Below are 19,470 nucleotides of genomic sequence, written 5' to 3' on the forward strand. Positions count from 1 at the left end.
GAATGGACAAAACAAAACAACAAATGGACACTCAAAGTATCAAATCTGGCAGAGATGACAAAAATCTCCGCTTACTTGAAAGACTATATACTAGAATATAATTTAGAATGGAAAATGTGGATTGATTATATTTAAAATAAGTATCAGATAAAAAAAAATATCGAATAGCATATGAGTAAATTTAGGAAATATTTTGTATTAGATATATTTTTGAAGGAGAGGGGAATTGAGAGTGTGACTAAGTGTGGTGTGACTAAAGATTATAATTTAGGAATTATTTTGGATTATGATTGTTAGTTTTGATACCCTGCATTTTGTTCTGGGAAGGCGGGGTGGGGGGTGTGGGGGTAAGGGGAGGGAATTGGGGGGTTTGGTAGAGATGGAGTGATGGTTAATGTACACGGATTATTGAAGAAATATAATTAATGTAGGGTCGGGTCTGCATAGTTACCATTTTAGAACGGTGGGGAGGGAGAAAGAGAGAGTAGGAGGTAGGAAAGAGGAGAAGAGGAAGGAAGAGGGATAGTAGAGGGAGAAGGAAGGTGTAGGGTGGAGGGAGGAGTGGATGTAGATAAGAGAAGGAGAGGAAGGTTTGGAAAGTAAAAGAAGGTAGAAGAGGGAAGAGTGTTAAAAAGGGTGGTGGTGACTGGGCAAGCCCGACTAATTGTATATAACTGTACATTGGATGAATTATTTGATATGATTGTAAAAATAAAACTTTTTATAAAAAAAAAAAATGCTGCAATGGGCATAAATGTGAGGATGGTCATAAGTGTGAGGACTGGTCAAAAATTACTTTTTTTAGCCCTCTGAGTAGTTTCTATGCCCATAGCCACATCCACTCAGTCACATGAGCAGTTAGCCACGCCCACCAGTCACATGACCACCAAGCCACACCCCAAAATAAGCCACGCCCCTTCCCCCCCCCTCCGAGGCCCGGGCCTTTGCTTATTTTTCTGTATTTGGCCCTCACTCAAAAAAGTTTGGACACCCCTGGTCTAAACAATGCTAAAGGTATCAGCGCAGTATGTAAGCTGCTTTAAGTAAAAACTGCCATTTGCAATTGACTGATGGTGATTTTTGTCAATGACGATGGTATTCAAGCAGATGTTTTGAGATTGCTTTCAGGGCACCTATCGCTATTGGTATACTGTTTTTTGCTTTCTTTTGCCATAGTTGTTCTACTTGTATTTGCGGGTCTTTGTATTTTGTGATTTTTCTCCAGGTCTTTCTCATTTGCTGTCTCCAGGCATTGCCAAGGCCACTATCTAGACTTTTTTTGTCTTTCTTATCAACAGTTGTTATGTTTGGGATGTTACGTAACTGGTACTTTCTGTTCGTTATTATTATTACGATTGTTAACCAGATTGTGACTGTGGTATGACTGAATTTGGCATTTTTTATCCACCTATGTAGCCCTTCCCAAGGACCTGAGGTAGACAGATGTTGTTGTTTGATGATGTTAAAGGTGTAATTGCAAGATGTAAGCTGTTCCAAACAAAGCTTCCTTTGCAATTGACTCATGGTGATTTTGTCATGCCGATGGTATTCAAGTGGTGCTCCTGTTATTTTGGGATTGCATCCAAGCCGCCTATTACTACTGGTACTACTGTTGCTTTCTTTTCCTACAATCATTCTATTTCAATTTGCAGGTTTTTGCATTTTGTTATCTTCTCCAATTCTTGGTCTTCTGTTCTGTCTCCAGGTATTGCCATGTCCACTATCCAGACTTTTTTTGTTGTCTTTTTTGTCAACACTTGTTAACTCTGGGTGTTATGCAACAGGTGCCTGTCTGTTTGAATTGTAAAATCCAAGAACAATTCAGCTTCTTCATTTGTCATGTGGTGTTTGTAGCTTGTCTGTGCAAACTTTTTGCAGCAGCTGACCAGGTGAGCCACTGTTCCTTCAGCTTCTTCGCAGAGGTGGCACTTCCTATCTGTTGCTGTCTTCTCAATTCCAGTTTTGTATGCATTTGTTCTTAAGGCTTATTACCATTTTTGCTGGCAGAGGAATTCTGGTAGTGGAAATCCCACATCTTAAAGTTGCCAAAGTTGAGGAACATTGGTATAAACTGTTCGGGTACATTTGATTTCTCTCAGGTGAATACATTGTTTATTTTTTCTAAGCTTATTTCATGCCATTCATGTCGAAATTGGGATGGTTTATGGACCTCAGAACAGTAATAAGAAGGCAAATGTAACAACCTAAATATACTCTCATCATAAATAACATATATAGAATAATCCCATCCAGAAAAGACTAAGGCAACTTCCAGAAGTCTGCTGAAATAGGTCTTTATGGCTTTACAACAGATAAGCCGAGTCAAGGTCAGTCTCATTGGGACTATTGCTCCAGAGAACTGAGAATGGCTAAGAATGTCCAGCCCTAGTTTTCTTGCTGATGATGTTCTGTTCTGTAAGGGTTGGCGGAGACTTATCTTCCAGATTCCATTATATGGGCAGAAAGACAGAGGAAAGGGATCCTGCAGATTTAAACTTTGGGGCAAAATAGACATGCTTCATGTGAGTGTAGTTTCCAGGATGCCTTTTCATAAAACTCACTACATTGTTTCATACATATCTATTGAGTTCTAAAGATATCTTTGAAGATGCTATTGTTAATGGTGGCTTTGGTTTTCCAAAGCCACCATTTTAAATTGTATCATTATGCGTTTGACTAGTATTACATTCTAGGGATATTATTGTAAATTCTTCTTTCTGGGCCCATGTGGAGTTTTCACATGTAACCCTGTTTTGGTTTAAAATATGATAAATATGCTATATCTCATCAGTTTGGAAACTGGTACAGGTAGCCCTTGATTTAACAACAGTTCATTTAGTGATCATTTGAAGTTACAACAGTACTGAAAAAATGACTTATGACTATTTTTCACACTTAACAGCTGTTGCAGCGTCCCCATGGTCACATCATCAAAATTCAGGCACTTGGCAACTGACTCATATTTACCATATTTATGAACCAGTCATGTTTGGGACCTTTTGACAAGCAGAATCAATGGGGAAGCCAAATTCTCTTATCGACTGTTTTACTAACTTAACAACTGCAATGATTGTGTGTATTTTTATAATAATATATACCTATATACTGTGTGTGTGTGTGTATACATACATGTGTGCACATATGTGTGTGTGTGTGTGTGTGTGTGTGTGTGTGTGTGTGTGTATATATATATATATATATTTATTTGAATTTGATCAACAGGTCTATCAACATGGCTAGCCCTATGGCTTCTTTGCTACAGAGATTTGATAATTCGTCTCGACTTCTTCTCTGCACTCTGATGTCTGGACAATGGGGGACCATGGCTGCCTTTCGAACCCTTCAACGGTCACTCTCTGTGGAAAAAGGAAGACAACATTTCAATTGGCAGATCTTCACTGAGAAACTATGCTCTCAAGAACCAGTGCTTGAAGAGCCCATCAAGACTCTTACCATGTGAGTTATACTTATTTCTCATTAGAAAGGTAAGATAAGGGGCCTTTTTAGGGATTCTGAAATGTAATTTTCCCCTCAGGAACCAGTGAAGATGAAGATTAATATGGTGGTTCTATACTCCTTCCCTTTCTTGTCTTCCTCCCTTTCTAAAGAAAAGAAGTTCTTTTATAATGTGGAATTCTAGAAAAACCAGAATCCCACATTACAGATCCTAGATACATTTCAGTTTCCGGTCTATGCTATATCAAAGTCACGTGTGGGCTTGGTATGTAAGATTCTCAGTTCTTTATGCTTCTGCAAGACATTTACCGGTAACTAGTCAGCAATAGATAACTCGTGGCACTTCAAATACTGTTGAGTTATAATTTCCAGCAGCCCCAGACAATATAACCAGTGAGGAAGGATGTAGTTTAATAGCAAGAGAGGGTCCGGTAGAGTGGGGGTCCCCAATCCTGGGTCCATGGAGTTGCACTGGTCTGCAGCATGCCAGAAACTAGGCCACACAAACAAGGGAAGCCCCATCCGCAGGATGCAGGCAGTACGTGATACCACGACCCCCTCCAGTCTGCAGAAAAACCTCTCTTCATGGAGCCAGTCTGTGGTTCCCAAGAAGTTGGGGGCCACTGCAGTAGAATGTCTACATCTATCAACAGCATAACATGGTAGACAAGGGCTGTTCAACACATGGCAGTAATACACTGTTTGTAAGGTTGGTGACAAACCCTAACAGTTCCTTAAAGCCTAGATTCTCAACAGAGCCTCATTAGGACATATATATTGAAAGTAAAAGGAGTCATCAAATTACAGAATCTTGGGGACTGGATATGTGTGCTTTAGCACCTTATTTATCAATAACTGTGTTGAGGCAGAACCTCTTTGATTCCTTTTTTTAAGTGAGTAAATGTTATTCCATGTTTGCCTGGTGATAAAAAAGGTGAATACTAATATTTTATGACCTGCAATTTTTGTATTCCTAGCTTCAGAGAGAATTCCATTATAGTTGGTGTGGCGGTTAAAACTTGAGTTGGAATCTGGTACACCCAGATTCAAATCTTCCCTCCATCTTGAAACTTATTCTGCAATTTACTAAGTCAATCATAATCTGTGATCCTCAATCTGTACCTCACAGGAGAGATGTTATAAGGATGAAATGAGAGGATACCTTCACGTGCATTGCCTTGAGCTTCTAAAGGAAATAACGGCTTTTGGGGTAATGATAAAATTAAAATATTGCCTGTGGTGTGCTGAACAGTGAATTGCACTATCTTCGTTACATAATGAACATTGTTGTCTTACAGAAATGCGTTTTTGTTTTCTATCTTCTATATCATTATTTCAGGAAACCGGTATTGATTCTGCTTCCAGTGTTATGTCAAAGAAATCTCTTTTCCTTGTTGCTTATAGTACAATCTACAGTGCCAAAAGACTGCCTCAGTTGTCTGCTTCAGGCCTCTAGAAAAGATCTCAATCCAGATTTATGGGTACAGAGATTAAGGGATTTACTACAAGCAGGGATGGACGAGAGGAGCTTTTTGACCCCTGTATTGCTATCCAGCACATGCGAACAGCAACTGAAACATTTATGCCAGAAGATTATGACCCATGCTAGCAGCAATGCTAATTTAGAAAGAAAATTAAACTGGTTTGTTAAACTGGAAAATCCTTGCTTGGTGCCAGCTGGAAACACTTTTCAGTCTGGGTCTCAGAGCAGGAAAAAAAGAAAAGCATCTGAAGAATTGCTGAATCTTGAAGAGGAGACTCGGAGGAAGAGGTCCCAACTGGAAATAAATTTGGATACAGAAGTTTCTCAACCACAGCCTGAACTGCAGGATGTTGGAACAGAAAGCACTAAGAATGAACTTGTGCTGGACATTTTTGGAAATGAAGATGTTCACTGCCTAAGCAACATCAATCAGTTTTCTTTCAAAGAAGATGAAGTAGAAAAGAGAATTGTCGGCCAGAGTTCCAAGCAAGACACTGTAACAGAGGTTCCCAATCATATGAAAGTATGTAAACTCTTCTAAATTCTTACACTCTTTTGCTTTATTGATGAATTAAGACTACAAACATATTTCCAGTGAGACTTTGCATCCATCTTTTTATTCAAGGACAACTAGAACAAGCCATATCTTTGTAAGGAAGTGATAGGAGGCAAAAATACCGTTGTCGTGTCCCACCCCTCACTCCGACGAACGAGTCAAGGAAGTCCGTGACAAACTTGGCAACGAAGCCTCTGCAGCTTGCCAAGTCCCTTCGAGGTTTATCAGGGCAGGCAGGAGTCCAAGTTGTGACTTCAGCGATAGGGTCCGGTATCAGCAAACTCGATAAGACTTTGCTTGACTCAAGGTTGGAATGCCAAAAGCAGGTCCTTTATATAGGCTGGGGGGGTGTGGCTCCATGACTTAGCATTATCCAGGCCTGCCCTTCCCTTCCTTCTGCTGGCATCACCTCTCAGATCTCCGGAAGCGAGGATCCTCCCACTTTGAATTGTCTTCAGCTGGATCTGCTGTCTGGGAAAGGGAGGGGTCAGAAGGAGTAAGCCCGAGCAATTCCAATACCTGGCTGGCTTCCTGCTCTGATGGCTGAGCCAAAGGAACACACGCTGTATGAGTGAGGTTTATCAGGCTTGTCCTCCCACTCCTGAAATCCTCTCCGGGCATGGGGCCAGGGCCGGGGGCTGGAGGCATGACAGGCCGTTCATCTTCATTATCAGACTTGGAGTCTGATAACAGGCCCAGTTGGAGACAGGAGGGGCCCGGCTGAGGAGAGGAGGGAGGACGAGTCACAACAACCGTACTTTTGGTAGTATAAAATGCACCTTTTTCCCCACAAAAAAGAGGGTAAAAATATGGATGCGTCTTATACTCTGAATGTAGCCCCGCCCAGCTTCTCAAAGGGAGGTTTCAGAGACTGAAAAAAGCTTCAGAAACGAAGCTTCAGAAACGAAGCCCCCAAATAGAGCTTCAGAAAAGAAGCCCCCAGACAGCTTCAGAAAAGAAGCTCCCAAACAGAGCTTCAGAGGCTTTTTTTCTGAAGCTCTGTTTCAGAGGCTTTCAGAGGCAGAAAAATGTTTTTTCTGAAACAGAGTTTCAGAGGCAGAAAAAAAAAGCAAAAAAAACCTGGCAGAAATGGCAAAAATTTTTGCTTACTTGAAAGACTATACACAAGAAAAATATATTTTAGAATGGAAAATATGGATTGATTATATTCAAAATAAGTATCAGATAAAAAAATATTGAATAGCATATGAGTAAATTTAGGAAATATTTTGTATTAGATATATTTCTGAAGGAGAGGGGAATTGAGAGTGTAATTATGTGTGGAGTGACTAGAGATTATAATTTAGGATTTATTTTGGATTATGATTGTTAGTTTTGATACCCTGCATTTTGTTCTGGGAAGTCGGGGTGGGGGATAAGAGGGAGGGGACCTGGGGGGTTGAGGGTAGAGGATGGAGTGATGGTTAATGTACAGGGATTATTGAAGATGTATAAATATAATTAATGTAGGGTCGGGTCTGCCCAGTTACCATTTTAGAACGGTGGGGAGGGAGAAAAGAGGAGAGAGTAGGAGGTGTAGAAGAGGGAGAAGAGGAAGGAAGAGGGGTAGAAGAGGGAGAAGGAAGGTGTAGGGTGGAGGGAGGAGAGGATGTAGATAAGAGAAGGAGAGGAAGGTCTGGAAAGTAGAAGAAGGTAGAAGAGGGAAGAGAGTTAAAAGGGGAGTGGTGACTGGGCAAGCCCGACTAATTGTATATAACTGTTACAAAGTTTTAATAAAACTTTTTTATTAAAAAAAAAAACTTGTGTTAATAAATAGCTTAAGTTAACATACCCTGAAGCTTTTACCCTGGTATCAAGAGCGATTCATTTTTCTTCTGTATTTTAGAACCATATATCAAAACTTAAAGAATTGCTAGAGATGCAGTTTGATGTAAGTATTTTTCACTGAATTTGCTATTGGGACAGATGCTCTGTATTTTTCGCAATCTCTATAGTTTGTTTTCCCCTTTCAGTGCTCCAGTGGAACTGCCCCGCCTGAGCTACAGATTCTGAATGAGTGTACTCCAGATCAGGTTAGTAGGGTGAAAAATTATACTTTATTTGAAGATTATAAATGGGCCTCCACATAAGAGCATTTGTGGATGCTTCAGGTCTTTATTGAAACCTCTTCAATAAAGATTTCAGGTCTTTATTGAAATCAAACAGTTAATCTTGAATCCCGTTTGTATCCGATCCAAATGCAAGTGATATTGTGGCAATGGATTACTTGAACAGTACGGTGTCTCCTTTCCTTTAGCTAGAAGATTTATGTTCCCTGCTCAAACTCTCAGAATGCCCAGAGAATGAGCTTCTGCAGTTCTGCTGCTGGATAGTATCGCTTTCACCTGAACTTGGCTACAAGAAGGCAGCAATACTTACTGAAAAACTTTTCTTACCTCGGGTATGTATTGAGAACCTGAAAGAGGTAAAGAAGAAAAGCCTGTGGTTAAAACATCAGTCATTTATGGATTTTACATTCATCTCTTGACATTTAAATATCTAGAACTCCTGTATTGGGAAAGCTGTAAGAAAAGTAATTCCTTGAATGCTCATTATTTTGACCTTCTGCATAAACAGTGATTATATATTTTATTGTATTTTTCATATATTTAGAGCTCATCCTACACCATACTGATAAAAATTATTTGAAAAAGTCTGAATAAAAACCAAAATAGGCATTACATGGGATAAGTAATAATGTTCCCATTGATATATATCAGGCGAGTATTATGTCCATCTTGCTGATAATATCTAGCTTAGTAATACATCCTTTAGAAATCATATGCTCTCTGCACACCTACTTCTTATTATAGGTATATATTGCATAGTTATTTAAATTGTAAATATTCTTGGTTTTGAAGACATAATTTAAAACATTCTTGGATAGATTAATAAGTAGGAAATGGGAGAGGGAGGGAGGGAGAGAGAGAGAGAGAGAGAGAGATCAGGAAAAGAATGCTGGAACATGCAAAAAAATTAGACTAAATCACAGAACTTGTGGAAATCAATTATGATAAGAAAAAGTCAGGAAAACGAGAAACTAAATTAGAACAATTTGTCTGGTAGGTGAAGATATTCTCCCTGTATGTTGCCATAGAGTGATTCTCTCCTCCCTCCCACCTCCATATTATATGTTGGAGCAGAGGTCTCCAACCTTGGCAACTTTAAGACTTGTGGACTTCAACTCCCAGAATTCCTCAGCCAGCAAGTCTTAAAAGTTGCCAAGGTTGGAGACCCCTCTGTTGGAGGACTATTGCTTAATAACTAAATATACAAGTTTTCCCGTTTGTCCATGTAATAAACACTAAGCTATAATTTGAAAAACATATGCATAAATTAATTAGCGTCAGCTCTAAATACATTTACAAGTTGCTGCCTTTATGCTGAAAGCAACAATCTTACTGGCATCTATATGTATGGCCACATTTATGTGCATGCCAATATCCCCTTCTCATTTTCCCACTTCAGGGGCATGCCTCTTTACAGATTACTTCTAGTAAGGTCATTCACATATTGACTTCCACCAGCAAGCAAAACAATATGAAGAGTTTTTTTTCTTCCTTTCAGCATCTCTTATTACATGGTGGCTTAGTTTGCATAATCATAATCATATAGCACCAAACCCCAAACAAAATAGGTGGATTCATCAACACTAACTAAATAGTAGTGTAGCGTAGTATGTAAACCTAGCCAGTGTTTATTATCCAGGCAATATTTATTTTCTCTCTGTCTTCTTGATCTGTAGGTTCTTTTGCTGACTGAGACAGCTTCTTGGCCTCTCACAACTGCCCTGATGATGTTCTGCTCCAAATATCCTCGCCCAGTCTGTTGCACTTTAATTTCTTCTATTGTGCAAGTTCCGGGGCAAGGTGAACTTATAATTCTTCTTTAAATAGATCTACTCGGTTTTGCCTGAGACTTAATTTATTGTGAGAAGTGAAGTATCCTTTCCAATAATAAATTCAGTGTTTGCATGCTGAAAAACTGGAATCAGAATAAAGTTTCACTTGGATAAATTTTGCAACATTCAGAAATATAAAATGTGAGATTATAAAGAGGGGGATACTGGCCCAGTGAGGATGGATTTTGGCCTCCTGTATTGCATGGAGTGTAACCAGAGGTGTCCAGTATTGGCAACTTTAAGACTTGTGGACTTCGATTTCCAGAATTCCCCAACCAGCCTGGCTAACTAGAGTAATCTGGGATTTGAAGTTCAGAAGTTGCCAATGTTGGATACTCCTGGTAGTGTCCAGGAGTAAGCAGGGAAATGGAAATGTCTTTCTTGAGACTATCTAAATTGAAATTTTCCTGAAGGACTTGAGGCTGCCAGAAAGTTCCAGTCAGGTATATCTCTAGTAGGATATTTTTAGAATCTGTAATTTGATTTTATGCTTTTGCTACAACATGTGCAGGAAAGAGAAAACAAATGTCAACCACAGAAATACCTATTAAAAAAACTTCATAAGAAAGTTAATAGGATGAAAATTCATAATGAGCAAAATTGTGTGAAAAATAAGAGGGCAAACTTCAAAACAGGAATGATGAAAGACAAGTAAATAAAATGAGCTAATTAACAAATGAAATTATTACAAAGCAATTTAAATGTTTTAGGCTCTTACTATTCCTATTTTTACATCTAGTTCCAAAGCTTCTATCAGTACCTTTCTCCAAACAAAACTATTATGAATTCTTCACCTACAGCTCTTATTTTGTCTGTTCTAAGGACTAGGTTTTCTCACCAATAGCACCCTAGCAGCAAAAACAAATTCTATTTATTTGCACAGAATTTATCATTTTGTCTTCTATTGTGACTTCTCCATTGCGACTCCTTGGTTATGTAATAATAATAATAATAATAATATTTTAATTTGTATACTGCCCTTCTCCCGAAGGACTCAGCCAGGATAAAATACAAAGAGAAACAATACATATAATATTAAGAACACCCCTTAAAAAACTTATTCAATTGGCCAAAAATTTAAAATACAATAACACCCTATAAAAATTTACAAAAATTTAAAACCCATAAAAGTAAATTAAAAATTTTAAAATCAATCCAGTCCAGCTAGACGGAATAAATAGGTTTTAAGTTCGCGGCGAAAGGTCCGAAGGTCGGATAGTTGATGAAGTCCAGGGGCAAGTTCGTTCCACAGGGTAAGAGCCCCCACAGAGAAGGCCCTCCCCCTGGGGGCCGCCAGTCGACATTGTTTGGCTGACGGCACCCTAAGGAGTCCCTCTCTGTGAGAACGCACCGGTCGCTGGGAGATAGAAGATGGCAGTAGACGGTCCCGTAAATATCCTGGTCCTAAGCCATGGAGCGCTTTAAAGGTAGTCACCAAAATCTTGAAGCGCACCCGGAAGACAACAGGCAGCCAGTGCAGTCTGCGCAGGATGGGTGTTACATGGGAGCTCCGAACCGCTACCTCTATCACCCGCGCAGCTGCATTCTGGACTAACTGGAGTCTCCGGGTGCTCTTCGAGGTGAGCCCCATGTAGAGAGCATTGCAATAGTCCAAGCGAGAGGTCATGAGAGCATGAGGGACCGTGCATAGGGCATTCCGGTCCAGGAAGGGGCGCAACTGGCGAATCAGGTGAACCTGATAAAAAGCTCTCCTGGAGATGGTCGTCAAATGGTCTTCGAAAGACAACCGTCCATCCAGGAGAACGCCCAAGTTACGCACCCTTTCCATCGGGGCCAATGACTCACCCCCAACAGTCAGCCGCGGCTGCAGCTGACTGTACCGGGGTGCCGGCATCCACAGCCACTCCGTCTTGGAGGGATTAAGCTTGAGCCTGTTCCTCCCCATCCAGACCCGTACAGCTTCCAGACACCGGGACAGCACTTCGACAGCTTCATTGGGGTGGCCTGGGGTGGAAAAGTACAGCTGTGTATCATCAGCGTACAGTTGGTATCTCACCCCAAAACCACTGATGATCTCGGCCAGCGGCTTCATATAGATGTTGAACAGGAGAGGCGAGAGAATCGATCCCTGCGGCATCCCACACATGAGACGTCTCGGGGTCGATCTCTGCCCCCCTGTCAACACCGTCTGCGTCCGGTCAGAGAGGTAGGAGGAGAACCACCGTTAAACGGTGCCCCCCACTCCCAACCCCTCCAACCGGCGCAGCAGGATACCATGGTCGATGGTATCGAAAGCCGCTGAGAGATCTAATAGAACCAGGGCCGAGGAGTAACCCTTATCCCTGGCCCTCCAGAGATCATCCACCAACGCGACCAAGGCTGTCTCTGTACTGTATCCGGGCTGGAAGCCGGACTGGAACGGGTCTAGATAGACGGTTTCATCCAGGTACTGGGGTAATTGACGTGCCACCGCACTCTCTACAACCTTCGCCGTAAAACGAAGGTTGGAGACTGGACGGTAATTTCCTAAAACAGCTGGGTCCAGGGAAGGCTTCTTGAGAAGATGTCTCACCACCGCCTCTTTCAAGGCAATGGGAAAGACCCCCTCCTCCCTCCTCCCTCTGTGCTTAATGTAGGGACTTTTGGAGCACAAACTGATCAGCTGGATAGAGATGCACTGCAATATTTTTTGAATAAATTAAATCTTTTCTTAAAAAATCCTTTGTCCGTAAGTTTGACCTTAATCAATTTTCAGTCTTGGGAACTTTTGCAATTGCTTAAAGCACTGGGCAAATTAAAATGGCAAAATGTTTACTGTACTGTACTCCCTGTCATATCTTCTGGAATACTTTTAGGCAATTTCCAAATCAGATACTTATATCATTTGTAAAGTCATTCACCTATTATTGTGCCAATACAAAGATATTGTTACATCAATAATAGCTGGGTTAATAATTGGCAAATGCTAATGGCAACTAGTAGGTCCTAGCCAGTCTTGCCTGATCTTGGAAACTAAGTGTGATTGGTCGTGGCTAGAATGTAGATGGGAAATCAACTGGGAATTTCAGGGTTATTGGTAAATCTGGGAAATTGAAATAAATCCCAGATGAATGCAGTGGGAAACCATTTCCTGAATGTTAGTCTTTAGGAATCAAGCTTGACTCCAATGCCTCTCTCTGCATTTTTGTGATTCTTGAATGATATAAAGTGAATTTCTGAAATCTTGGTTTTTGCAGGCCTTGAACAATTGAGATTGGTATGCAAGCTAATTGAGGAGTGTTTGGAACCAGAATGTGTGAGGCTGGTGTTCACGTAAGTGGAAACACAAATGTAATACAGATAATCCTCGGTTTACGACTTCACTTCGAACTAGAATTGCAGTTGTGACTAGACCTGATTTTATGAAAAATTATATTGCAATCATTAAGTAAATCCTGCAATTGTCGTCTGAATCACTCAGTTGTAATTATGAACCCATTATCCTGAATGTGCAGGTTTTGCCAGAAATCAGCAAAAATGATGTAAATTATGATCACGTGACTGGAGCGATGCAACCAGTCAAAAATGTGAGCCAGTTGCCAAGGCAACATTTTCTGATGGTTGTACAGATTGTAAAGCAGCTGTTCTGAGGCTGTCTTAACTCCAAATGGTCATTAAATGACTGGTTGTAAGTTGAGGACTACCTCTATTGAGGCCGTGTAATCAAAGACACTCTGGCTATTATCTGATGCTCCAGAATATTCAGTTGCTACTATCTGACATATGCAATTGCATTGAAAACTTTGTTATGTTTTTATATGAATACAAATTGCTGACATATCTATGAACCACCCTCAGTCTTCTTGACCTCTTGTCAGTTTTCATTGACCAATATCTTTTTGGGTTGGCTCCAGGAGTTTTTTATTTTTTTTTATATCCCGCCCTTCTCCGAAGACTCAGGGCGGCTTACACTATGTTAGCAATAGTCTTCATCCATTTGTATATTATATACAAAGTCAACTTATTGCCCCCAACAATCTGGGTCCTCATTTTACCTAACTTATAAAGGATGGAAGGCTGAGTCAACCTTGGGCCTGGTGGGACTTGAACCTGCAGTAATTGCAAGCAGCTGTGTTAATAACAGACTGTCTTAGCAGTCTGAGCCACCAGAGGGGTTGGAAACACAGTTTGGTGCTGGTACTCCTCCTTCCTCAGAGGCCAGTCCCAATTAGTGTTAATAAGGAATGAGAGGTCCAGCCTGCAGCCCCTGTGCTGTGGAATACTGCAGGACTTGGTAATCTCACTCCTTTTAGCATCTATATAGCGCCACTGGATGAGGTCATCCTTCACCATGGGACGAGATACATCTCCCATCTTTTAAATGATGCTGTGTATGTTCTCTCTGGATGCCTGGAGGCTATAGAGATCTGGATGGGGAACCCTGATAAGACACAGTGGTTGTGGGGAGGAGCTTCTCTGTGTCTGGTGATTTTCCATCTTTGGTCTTAGATGGGGTTGAACTATGGAATCGGTGTGTAATCTGGGGCTTCTCCTGGACACACCTGCTCCATGACAGCTGTTCTAGGAGGGCCTTTGTTCAACTTTACGTTATGTGCCAATTGTGTCCCCTTCCTGTGCAAATATCCCATGGATGAAATTTCCCTTTTGTAGTTAAAGAAACTTTCATATTTTGATTTGATTTAAAAGATTTCGATAATATAAAACTTATAATTCTAGTGCATCTTCTGTAGCCAGTTTCATATGTGACCTTGAACTGGTGTGGGTTAACAAAAAGCCATGGTTAAATGTGATTAGTCCAGATTAGTTTCCTGATTGGTGTAAATTGAGGAGCACCTACATAATGCTGAAGGGTATTACACCATCTTCTACCAATCTAGCTAATATTGTTAAGAACCATTTTTAATTATCAACATTGTTCTAAATCTTGCTGACTAGCAGAACATCCATCTTTAATTATGTCTTTCATTGTTTTATTCCCCTCTCTCTTTGCAGTCATATTGTAAAAGTGCAATGGACAGAAGACCTTCTCACAGTTGTGCATTCTTTGCTAGAAAGACAGGTGATTGTATACATTTAAACCTTCTTAAATTTAAGTAATTGAATAAATTGTACCCTGGAGTAGCTAAAGATTAGATCTCTCAAATCTAGTATGTTATAGTTCTCTAACAAATACCAAATACAAGTCCAACATGTAAATATATACATTAATGCAAAGCAGTTATTTGGTGGCGAGATGGGCAGCATATAGAATTTAATAATAGCATTTAGGCTTATATACGACCCTGTTGCGTTTTATAGTACTCTCTGGACAATTTACAGTGTAGAAGCATTATTTGTATATCTGGGTCCTCATTTTACTCACCTTGAAAGGCTGGAAGGCTGAGTCATCCTTGAGCCTCATCAGGCTCAAACCTCAGGCTGTGGCAGAGTTTGCCTGCAATACTGCACTTTAGTGCACCACCAGGAGTCTTATATAAATTTAATCAATAAACAAAGGTCTGGATTAGTTTAGCATCCAAGGAACCATCCCTGGGTCAAAAATGTACTGGCCTGGTGGAGAATTCGACTGTATAGATTGTCTCATATTCCCCAAGCAACTGGAATATACTTTAGGGTACTTAATACCTGTTTTACCCTCAATTTCTATTTGTCTTCTCTTTTCAGGTAGAATTGTCTAGTGAGCTCTTCAATGTGTTGGTCCTTAATCTTTGTCAGATGGCTCAAACGTTTGAAAATTCAGTACATTATGCAAAACTGATTCTGACTCTGTTGACCAAATATCAAAATGAGGTGAGTAATTACCCCAAAATATGGATCACCCCAACTGTTGCATATTCTGGTATCACTGGTGCAACAAATCTCCTTTAGTATTTTATATATAAGCGTATAGAGTAGCGCACTTGTTTCATTTACTATTTAACATTAGTTTCAATCTCTCTTGAGGCCCTAGCTATCCTCAGTAGTGTGGAATTACAATTCCTCTTGGACTGTGATTTTTTTAACAGGAAAAAAGTCTATTCCTGGCTACAGTTCAGGAACTGGAATGCAGGAAAATGGCAGAGTTACTCAACAAAGATAGAGCAGGATTTATGATCTATACTATTATGAATTAGCTTGTATTTTGTTTCCCCTCTCTAGATCACATTGGGCCACCAGCACCATTTATCATGTGCCCTGGACCTTAACAAAACCATCTTAAAGAAATCTCTTCAGGCTGCATTTAAGAGAGTGACTTCCAGGTGAAAAATGTAAGGAGGCTTTCTTTCTTTCCTGAAGTGGCTATGGAATCATATATACCTTAAGACTTTGGGACAACTCTGCTTATTAATTTTTTTGATCAATTTGCTCAGTGCAACTTGTACTTAAGTTAAAATTTAAGTATTTTCAAGATTCAAAATAGATATGTGCATATGCATCAGTTACCTTGAGGTAAGATATGCAACCTAATATACATTTTATAAATAAATAAATAAAATTTCATGTGCACGTTTCCCCCCCAACCTCCCATTTTTAAATGAAACCAATAAGAACATACAGGCAGTGAATACCTCTGTTTGTCATTCTATTGGTGTGGCTAGTGATCTGTCTGCCTCATGGTTGATTCTAAGGAAACGCCTTGATTTGCCTCCAGGAGAAGCCAATAGTGTTGAAAGAGTTAGAAAGAACTAGATATCATCTGGAGCATAAAAGGGAAAACTGAGGAACACAAGAGTTTCAAACTGTCTGCAGATGAGTTCTTTTTATTCACCAAACATTCTCTTTATTCGTATGAATGTTTCACTTCCATTATATATCACTCTGATACTTAACAACCAATCTTAAATTCCATATTCACATAAAACTTCTATGACTTAGACTTATTAATATGCTTTCTCTATCTCAACAGACATACAGTAAACTAATTTTTTCATATTCAGCTTTCCTTACAACTTTGAATATGGCAATGGACTAGGATTAAGACAGAGGCAACTGGCCTGAAAATTCAAATGAAATATATTTTGGAATAGTGAACCTTATGGTATTTAAAATGTGGCTTGTCATGTTTCTCAAAGCACATTCATCTTAAATGTTAACAACCCAAAAGACCCATGGTAATGTTATATCATATCGTTTAGTTTCTCCCCCATCCAGCTTTTCCTCTTCTGGTCCAGCATCAAATTGGCTCAAGAAAGTTCCTCTCGTGAGATTAGGTGCCTTATTTCTAGTGAGAATTGAATTCCTCTTCCCTTTCTCGATGACTAAAAAAAGTCAAGATGAAGACATTTCCCCTTGCTACCTCCCCTTCAATGTGGCAGCATTTGTTCAATTAGGCTTCCTCTCTGAGCTGCAGCAGAGGAACAGATCAGGTCGTATAGGAAGTAGGTCAGGGGTGGGATTCTACCGGTTCGGACTAGTTTGGGTGAACTGGTATCTCCGACGATCAGCTGGGAGTAAACAGATTCGCTCCGACGATCAGGTGGGCCTGCCCACCCATCCCTGCGCTTTACTGACCTATAGGTAAGTTTTCATAAAATCGAACTGGTTGTTAAACCGGCAGGATCCCACCACTGAAGTAGGTTAATCTAATAGGAGTTTAGACTTTGGCCAAGTCTAAAGAAGTTTTAGTGTGGCTTTACCATTATGGTTTTGGGAAATGGAATTCTTCTGTAGAGCGATTGGAGAATTGAGCCATTGTAGGCTCAATAAAAAAGACATAAAGCATGTCTTAGTTTTTTCACCCATAGATTTATTGAAGTTTATTGTAATTTCCCTTAACCTGCTCATTCAGCTATATCATACTACAACTGGTGATGCTGGATGTGCTGAGCAATTGCCAGCACTCCAGTGGCTCGAGTCCAGCTTCATGGGATGGGGTGTACCCCATCTCTTGTCTCTAGGTCCTGCCCACATAGCAGTTTGAAAGCATTGTTTGCGAATAGATAAGATAGGTACCACCATTTCGGGAGTGAGAAAATGCCAGCTGTGTTCTGCATGGGGAGTTGGAACCAGCACTGGATCTGTCTGGATGCAATCAGCAGAAGAGTGGTAGAGGAAAGCCCTAGGAGATGAGCCAACTTCCTCTGACAATGCTGCAGGTCAGCCAGCGTGAAGTAGTTTACCCTCTTGTGGTGCACTGGTGCAACGAACAGACTAGCGATTGTCCTGCCAAGACTTCCACCATGTGTATAACATTGTAGCCTCTCTGGCCTTGTATGCCATATTCTGAATAAATGAATGAATGATACTGCAACTTAGAGATGTGGCTTTGGGGATTGGGGGTGGTTGAGAGTGTGTTGTGCTGGTTCTCAAGCCCTTGGCTTCTCCTTTGTAGAGTACAGCAGGACTTGGTACTTTCTCATCTGTGTCATATCTACAGGAAGATGCTGTCTGACCATTAACTGACAGTTTGGGGTAATGCATTATCAGTATGCAGATGATGCATAGCTTTATATCTCCATACTGGGTTGTCTAATGCTTTGGAGGTCCTGTCTCAGTCTGGATGCTGTGGATGTCTAGCTAGGAACAACTGTTCCTAGCTAGAACAGTTTGAACAGGAACTGTTCAACTGTTCCCTAGTAGGATTGAGCGACTGGGTTTTAGAGCTCCCAGAGGTTCTGATGTCCTTCTCTCTAGCTCTGGGTGGGGTCTACTTGAGAGTCCTCCTGATCTTGTGATTCCTACTTGAAGAGCAGGTGGGAGCCATAGCCATCAAGGGCCTTTGCATAGCTAGGGATTGTGTGCCAATTGTGTCTGTTCCTAGAATGGGAGGTGGTGGTCTGGTCACCTCCCAATTTTACAACAGCAATGTGCTCTATATGGGGATGCACTTGAAGAGTATTTGGAGCTTCAACTGGCATGGAATGTAGAGCATGAGTAATTACAGGGACTTATCATTGGTACTGTAGATGGGACACCTTTACTCTGCCAGCTGCATGGGTTGCTCGTATGCTTCAGGATTCACTTTAAGGTACTAGAGACTAGAACTACAAATCAATTTGAAAAATTACAACCACAAAAGACACATTTTTTTTGGCACTGTCAGGTTTGCCATCATTTTGATAAAACTCTATATTATTCATTTGTTAATAACTAAATTGTCATCAGATTTGCAGTATTCTAAATTGTTTGTTCAGACATTCCCATTAAAAATGAATATAGAGAGTCATTTCCTTACCCAGGGTTATGATACCCATGTGACAGGTGTGGTGCAGTGCAATGCAGATTTCAGTGACTATTTTAAGAAGCCAGATTGCACATGGTTATTAAATGTGCTACATAATTAATATATTTGTATTGTTGTTGTTGTTTAATATGTGTAGTCTGTTCTCTTGCTCTCTATGTCTGATCCAATTTGGCTCCTAAAAACCTTAATTCTCAGATTTCTGTATTAATGGATCAACAGCACTGTGATGAGAACAGAACACTTGATATAGAATAGAATAGAATAGAATTTTTATTGGCCAAGTGTGATTGGACACACAAGGAATTTGTCTTGGTGCATATGCTCTCAGTGTACATAAAAGAAAAGATACGTTCATCAAGGTACAACATTTACAACACAATTGATGATCAATATATCAATATAAATCATAAGGATTGCCAGCAACAAGTTATAGTCATACAGTCATAAGTGGAAAGAGATTGGTGATGGGAACTATGAAACGATTAATAGTAGTGCAGATTCAGTAAATAGTTCAGTAAATATATAGGCTTTGAAGAAACTTAGGAGAAAAAAATAAGGTCACAGACTAGATGCTAGTCCCACTTTAGGCACAAAGCCAGCAATGGCAAAGGGCCGTGGTGGCTCAGGCTGTAAGATAGCCTGTTTTTAAAACACAGCAGCCTGCAATTACTGCAGGCTCGAATCCCACCAGGCCCAAGGTTGACTCAGCCTTCCATCCTTTATAAGGTAGGTAAAATGAGGACCCAGATTGTTGGGGGGGGGGGCAATAAGTTGACTTTTTAAATATACAAATAGAATGAGACTATTGCCTTACACACTGTAAGCCGCCCTGAGTCTTCGGAGAAGGGCGGGATATAAATATAAATAAATAAACCATTTCTGAAAACATTGCTAACAAAACTGCAGGAAGTTGTCCAGGCAGTCACTAGGAGACACACTGATTCAAAAGC

At 40.3% G+C, this 19,470-nt stretch overlaps 1 protein-coding gene across 12 annotated transcripts in view; it reads left to right on the forward strand.

The window, feature by feature from the left end:
• Nucleotides 1-19,470, forward strand: part of FANCE (FA complementation group E) — a 65,835-nt gene that overhangs the window by 4,934 nt on the left and 41,431 nt on the right. For 5 of the 12 annotated variants that reach the window (XM_058178665.1, XM_058178664.1, XM_058178667.1 and 2 more), the window contains exons 1-12: nucleotides 983-1,889; nucleotides 1,984-2,099; nucleotides 3,223-3,456; nucleotides 4,796-5,462; nucleotides 7,342-7,386; nucleotides 7,469-7,528; nucleotides 7,753-7,896; nucleotides 9,241-9,364; nucleotides 12,594-12,669; nucleotides 14,350-14,416; nucleotides 15,022-15,147; nucleotides 15,496-15,605. In XM_058178665.1, the coding sequence (XP_058034648.1) occupies nucleotides 3,233-3,456; nucleotides 4,796-5,462; nucleotides 7,342-7,386; nucleotides 7,469-7,528; nucleotides 7,753-7,896; nucleotides 9,241-9,364; nucleotides 12,594-12,669; nucleotides 14,350-14,416; nucleotides 15,022-15,147; nucleotides 15,496-15,600 (1,638 nt within the window). In that variant the 5' untranslated portion in view covers nucleotides 983-1,889; nucleotides 1,984-2,099; nucleotides 3,223-3,232 and the 3' untranslated portion in view covers nucleotides 15,601-15,605. Of the gene's footprint in view, nucleotides 1-982; nucleotides 1,890-1,983; nucleotides 2,100-2,121; nucleotides 2,328-3,222; nucleotides 3,457-4,795; nucleotides 5,463-7,341; nucleotides 7,387-7,468; nucleotides 7,529-7,752; nucleotides 7,897-9,240; nucleotides 9,365-12,593; nucleotides 12,670-14,349; nucleotides 14,417-15,021; nucleotides 15,148-15,495; nucleotides 19,192-19,470 lie in introns of those variants that run through there. The other 7 variants (XM_058178660.1, XM_058178666.1, XM_058178658.1 and 4 more) reach the window with 7 other exon arrangements.

Source organism: Ahaetulla prasina, chromosome 3 (genome assembly GCF_028640845.1).
Source record: "Ahaetulla prasina isolate Xishuangbanna chromosome 3, ASM2864084v1, whole genome shotgun sequence".
Lineage (NCBI taxonomy): Eukaryota > Metazoa > Chordata > Lepidosauria > Squamata > Colubridae > Ahaetulla > Ahaetulla prasina.